General features: G+C 45.3%; 1 protein-coding gene across 1 annotated transcript; it reads right to left on the bottom strand.

Annotated features, from left to right (window-relative positions):
• Nucleotides 1-731: 731 nt before the first annotated feature.
• LOC121867104 (protein ZBED8-like) lies at nt 732-1094 on the bottom strand. Its single transcript, XM_042366862.1, has one exon. It carries the CDS (start codon nt 1092-1094, stop codon nt 732-734), a length of 363 nt encoding a protein of 120 aa, XP_042222796.1.
• Nucleotides 1095-6484: the final 5390 nt, after the last annotated feature.

Below are 6484 nucleotides of genomic sequence, written 5' to 3'. Positions count from 1 at the left end.
TGATATTAGTCCACCGGCACTGTGGTGATAGTGTACCTACTTCTGAACACGTAAGACCAGGTGGGTGTGTGTGTAGATGAAGCCTCAAGGTCGGCAAAAGTGGGGTCGCTCATATGATAGGTTCTAATAACACAGGGTGGAGTCACGCTCTTAACGCGCAGTATCATGCGGGATGGTGAGAGTAGGAGAGTTTAGAAGAAATAACCTGATCGCGTAAGACGAGCGATCGGAAGGACGGTCGTTTGTTGGACGGTCGGGCAGGCACGTTGAGATGGAGCGGTCAACTGATAAGGTGTATCTTATCCAAACCATAACTCACTACCATTGTCGGGTTGTGTTACACGCCAGGGTGACCCAGGCCAGACGCCCTCCACACTCCTGTTGTTGCGTCTACTGTTACTGATAGGGTTATTGTTGGTGCTATGTCTTTTTTATCAACAGTTGATTACATGGGGATCACTGACAAGGTTCTAACCCAGTGGTTCTCAAACTTTTTTCCAGTTTTACCCCTATTTAAAGTCTGACAGGTTCGAATTACCCCAACGTAAAATTTTACTCCTTACTTTTTTTTCAATAAAGTTTATTATACAAAACACAAGTTCACAAATGTACTTACAAATTTTACTCCTCCAATAAAATGTATTATACAAAACACAAGTGTACAATTCTAGTCAGTCTTATACAAAAATCAATAATAGTGCTACAGTTACAGTGCTGTTATAGACTTAGTCTCAGTGAGATGGATGAACTTGTTTTGTCGACACCAGATTTTGGATGCGTAGTTTAGTCTTTGACAGAGCCAGCCTCATATCTGAGCTTGGAACGAGCCGGTTTCTGGTCTTGGACTTGATGTGGTACATTGCCGAGAACCCAAGTTCACACATATAGGTCGTGGGAAATAGAAGTACGTTGATAGCCCGAGTCATTAGAGTTGGGTATCCCACTGCTCCTTGCTTAAGCCAGAAAGATGCAATATCCTCGACAGTGTCGAATGTGCTACGGGTCACGGAATCATTTCTCAACTTCAGGATTTCTTCTTTTGCAGGGTCGTTGTCAGAAATGACATCTTCGGCCACAAGAAATGGTTGCTCCATCCATGCGGTGTTCGTCTCCAGAGCATTGCTTTCAGGAAAATATTTTGTCATTGACGTCTTGAGTGTGAGCAGATGCTCGCCGGGCACTGAACCTCGCTACTTTGAAAAAATTGGTCTAGCCTGGTAAACATAGCGACGTTGTTGACGTTGACTCGCCTGTGCCATAGTTCCATTTGTTGACAGAAGGCATTCATCTTATCTTGAACATCGATGATGGAAGCATTTTTTCCTTGTAGAAAGCAATTCAACTCATTCATCTTTCGAAAGATGTCCGACAGATAAGCTAGGCGTGCGATGAAACTTGTCGTCACGAAAGGCAGCGTTGTCAGGGTGTGCCAAACGCGGCAAACGTAAGTGTTATAAGTGTTAAACAGAAGCATATTACCCCAGCCAAAATGTAGTTTTTACCCCAGTTGGAGTAATTACCCCGAGTTTGAGAACCACTGTTCTAGCCTAATCACATAACTGGTTTAAATGACAATGTTGGTCAAAAGTATCTTATCTGAAAATCTTTCCCCTTCGTGTTACTGTTTCTGGTGTTGCTACGCCAAGAAAGTGTCTGTGTTACTGTTACCTGCATCACTAAAGGAACGGTCACATCTCCACACACACTGACACACAATAACGTCAACACACGTATTCATCTAAGGTGTATCTGTGACGGTGTTGTATTCTAACCGACCACTCCTTAAACACAACCCTACCCACCTGTTACACATCTGTTATCCTCACTCTCTAGACACCTGTTACACACCTGTTATCTAAATCCTCACTTCACAGACACCTACTACACATCTGATATCTACACCCTCACTCCCTAGACACCTGTCACACACCTGTTTCTACACCCCCACTCCCTAGACACCTGTCACACACCTGTTATCTACACCCTCACTCACACTAAACAATCATCACTCTCTTTACTGAAGGGGGGGGGTCAAAACAAAACATGTGGAACCATTCATGAACATTCATTACGCCAATGTTTACAAACAATGACACCACGTGGCAATTAATGAATGGGAGTGACGTCATTACTACGGTCACCTGGGAAACGCCACTCCCTCACCCACCCCATCAACGCCCCCTCCCTTGGGGTGTAATGGTATAGGTGTTGGGTAGGTGGGGAGTGGGTGGTGACTGAAGGGGAGGGGATGGGGGTGGGGAGTGGGTGGGAAGGGATGGGGGTGGGAAGGGATGGGGGTGGGGAGTGTGAGGGAAGGGATGGGGGTGGGGAGGGTCAGGGAGGGTGAAAGGGTAGGAGGATGGGGTGGGGATTAGAACCGGGAGGTTAAGGACCACACCACTACCATACCCCCTACCGTGACCTACCATACCACTAATAGCACTACCATGAACCTACCTATTCTAGTGGGAGGCGGAGAGAAGATATTATGTATGCAGGTGACATCACTCAAATAACAACACATCCAGGAAAATCGCGAGCGTTACAGATCGACAACACGAGGCGGGAATTAGAAAGGGTAAATAATTACGAAAAACAATGGAAAATCCAAACCAGTCTCCCGAAATTCACAGTGATACCCTCATGCAGAAGGAAAACCCATCCATTAGAAAACAAAAATGCCCAGATAGAATACAAAAGCAGAGGCACTCTCCTGGGCCTGCATATATCCACGACAGGTTACTCCCACCATGTCCACAGCAGGAAGGAAAAAACAAGAAGAGAGCTGAGAAAACTATACCGCTTTAAAGCGCTTCCTGAGAAAATAAAACTCCGCCTGGTGACATCATTTATCACACCGATATTAACTTACCCAGCAGTACCTCTTCATACTATGAGCACTCAAATATTAAAATTACAGGTGGTCCAAAATGAAGCCCTAAGATTCGTCACAGGTGAAAGATACCCCTTCACCAGAACCACAGCCGAGATACATAGAGACCTGAGAATGAAACCCATCAACCAGCAGCTGCACACCCTGGCCAGCAGAATCTGGCAAAAGATAGAACGATCAGAGCAAGAACTCCTTCAAAGACTCCCACCAGATAACGACAACAACCATACATGGTTCCCAAAAAGCTACGAAATCTCAAAAGGTCCATTACCACCCCCGATCTACACGGCCAGGCAATAGACAACCTCCCTAGACCAGCATCCGCCAGTAGGGTCGGCGGAATATGAAATAAGGCCCTTAAAACACCCATATATGGGATAGGGTAGGATGTCTAGTGCCTGTACCGACAGACAATAACTAACCCATGACACAACCCTAACACACCATTAGCTTAGCTAGGCGGTCAGCCCGCCCTCTCTTACCTCCTCCTAAACTTCTTCAATTTCCGAACTATAACTTCCTTCCCCCACCTCTAATCTTCCTTCATTCCTCCTTTCTCTACAAAAAAAAAAAAAACCTACCACAGTATATAATAATGGTTACCCCTCGTGTAACGAGGATGGCCCGCTCAAGGGCCACCTAGGCCTGAATTTGTTTAAGGTGTAGAAGCTGTCGCCAACACAACAACCACACCCTAAGTTAACGAGTTACATGACCCATTGTCAAGGAATAGTCCGAGAAGACCGGACAACTCGTCAACTGCACTGGCTAACCATTACCCCGGAATACAATCCACAAATGGATTAACATCCAGGTTCCCAATTACTGCTGGGTAGACAGAGGCAAATGGAGTAAAGAAACTTGCCCATAGTTTCACTCTGCCCGGGGATGGAACCAGGTCCGCTCACTTGCGAGGCGAGCATGCTGACCATTACATCACAGTAAACCAAATGGGTTAAACTACACCATACCACCTACCACATTATCCCCCTCACCATACCACCTACCACACTATCCTTCCTCACCATACCACCTACCACCCACGCTGTGCCCTCTTTGTTTACAAATCTACCAATCACTTGCTTGACAATAATTATTTCCGTGTATGGAATAATCAGAGATACAACTTAAGGCACCCAGAACTACTAAGACCACCCCCATGCTTTCCTCTCAGTCCCAAACCTCCATAAAATATCACAGTGTGAAGGTGTGGAACAACTTACCCCCACCCATCCGAGCAAAGACTACGCTCCCTTCCTTTAAATCATGTCTTAAAAAATATCTACTGTATTGTCTAAGTATTAATATTTCTTGTAACACCAACTATATTTACAGTACCTGCTTTTATTGTACCATCAAAACCGTTTTATCGGAAATTACCATGTAAATAGATAAGTAATTACCATTGCAATAAACATAATTGTCAACTAGACATAATCCCACAGCTCTGTCCTCTTGTTCAACCTTAATAATGTACAACCCAGGTTGTACTGCTCCCCCATTATACTTATGTTTTTCAATTCCACTGTAATTTATGTATATATAAATAAATAAATAAAAATAAACTAAAAAATAAAAAAATAAAAAAATAAATATTAAAGTGATAACAGTGGCAACATTGTGAGATGTTCTTGTTACCACCATGCTTTTGTACTATTCCAGATGTTATTAAATGTTACATAATACTTCCTTGAGATAAATGTATAGTATATATAAGGTGCCTCAAAGAGAGCTCAGGTTCTCAACTAACTCAGCCATGTTAATATTATTATTATCCACTCTGTATCTGTGTTTTTCTAGCTAAATAAACTGTTTCAATTCAATTCAAATCAATTCAATAACCACCTACCACACTATACCCCACACCATACCCCCTCACCATACCACCTACCACACTATACCCCCTCACCATACAGCTTGCCGGTGGCTAAGATAAAATAAGAAAAAAGAATTAGGCAAAAACAGAGAAAAAAAGTCTGGATATTTGACCCCATCGAGAGTGCTTCTGGGGGCTACTGTAACACTCAGTTATCTTGGGAGTGAGTTATCTTAGTGTAGTGTTATCTTGGGAATGAGTTATCTTAGTGTAGTGTTATCATGGGAATGAGTTATCTTGGGGTGTTTTCTTAGTGTAGTGTTATCTTAGGATGGTGGGGGTGAGTTTTCTTAGTGTAGTTTTATCTTGGGAGTGAGTTACCTTAGTGTAGTGTTATCTTGGAAGTGAGTTACCTTAGTGTAGTGTTACCTTGGGAGTGAGTTACCTTAGTGTAGTGTTATCTTGGAAGTGAGTTACCTTAGTGTAGTGTTATCTTGGGAGTGAGTTACCTTAGGTTAGTGTTATCTTGGGAGTGAGTTACCTTAGTGTAGTGTTATCTTGGGAGTGAGTTACCTTAGTGTAGTGTTATCTTGGGAGTGAGTTACCTTAGTGTAGTGTTATCTTGGGAGTGAGTTACCTTAGTGTAGTGTTATCTTGGGAGTGAGTTACCTTAGTGTAGTGTTATCTTGAGAGTGAGTTACCTTAGGTTAGTGTTATCGTAAGTGAGTTATCTTAGTGTAGTGTTATCTTGGGAGTGAGTTATCTTATGCAGTAATGGTGGATGGTGTGAAGCGGTGAAGGGATCCATTTACTGATCAAACTCTTAACTATGCTAATGGTATACTTTGACTTTCCTGGCCACTACCCTCTGCCACTACCACCCTGCCACTACCACCTGCCACTACCACCTGCCACTACTCCTGCCACCTCACCACTACCCCTACCACTACCATTACCCCCTGCCACTACCACTATCCCTGTCATTACCACTACCCCTGCCACTCACCACTATCCCTGTCACTACCACTACCCCTGCCACTACTCCCTGCCACTACCACTACCCCCTGCCACTACCCTCTGCCACTCACCCGTCACTACCACTCACCCCTGTCACTACCACTCACCCCCAACTACCTCCTCACTATCCCTGTCACTACCTCACCCGTCACTACCACTATCCCTGTCACTACCACTATCCGTCACTACCACTCACCTCTGCCACTACCACTATCCCTGTCACTACCACTCACCCGTCACTACCACTACCCCTGCCACTATCCTGTCACTACCACTCATCCGTCACTACCACTACCCTCTGCCACTACCACTACCCCCTGTCACTACCACTACCCCTGCCACTACCACTATCCCTGTCACTACCACTACCCCCTGCCACTACCCTCTGCCACTACCCGTCACTACCACTACCCCTGCCACTACAACTATCCCTGTCACTACCACTACCTGTCACTACCCCCTGCCAGTACCACTACCCCTGTCACTACCACCACCCCCTGCCACTCACCCCTCTGCCACCACCCGTCACTACCACTACCCCTGCCACTACAACTATCCCTGTCACTACCACTCACCCCTACCACTAACCCAGTCACTACCACTACCCCTGCCACTACCACTACCCCCTGTCACTACCCCTGTAACTACCACTTCCATACCACTACACCTGGCACTGCCACTACCACTACCCCTGTCACTCACCACTACCCCCGCCACTACCCCTACCACTACCCCCTGGCACTACCACTCACCCCTGT

This window comes from Homarus americanus, unplaced genomic scaffold (assembly GCF_018991925.1).
Source record: "Homarus americanus isolate GMGI-L3 unplaced genomic scaffold, GMGI_Hamer_2.0 scaffold6317, whole genome shotgun sequence".
NCBI classification, from domain to species: Eukaryota; Metazoa; Arthropoda; class Malacostraca; order Decapoda; family Nephropidae; genus Homarus; species Homarus americanus.
The sequence above is the reverse complement of the archived record's forward strand: the minus strand, read 5'-3'. Positions and strand labels throughout refer to the sequence as shown.

Bases quoted from the DNA above. Each gene is read 5' to 3' on its own strand.
- LOC121867104 (XM_042366862.1), bottom strand. From the start codon at position 1,094: ATGGAGCAACCATTTCTTGTGGCCGAAGATGTCATTTCTGACAACGAC.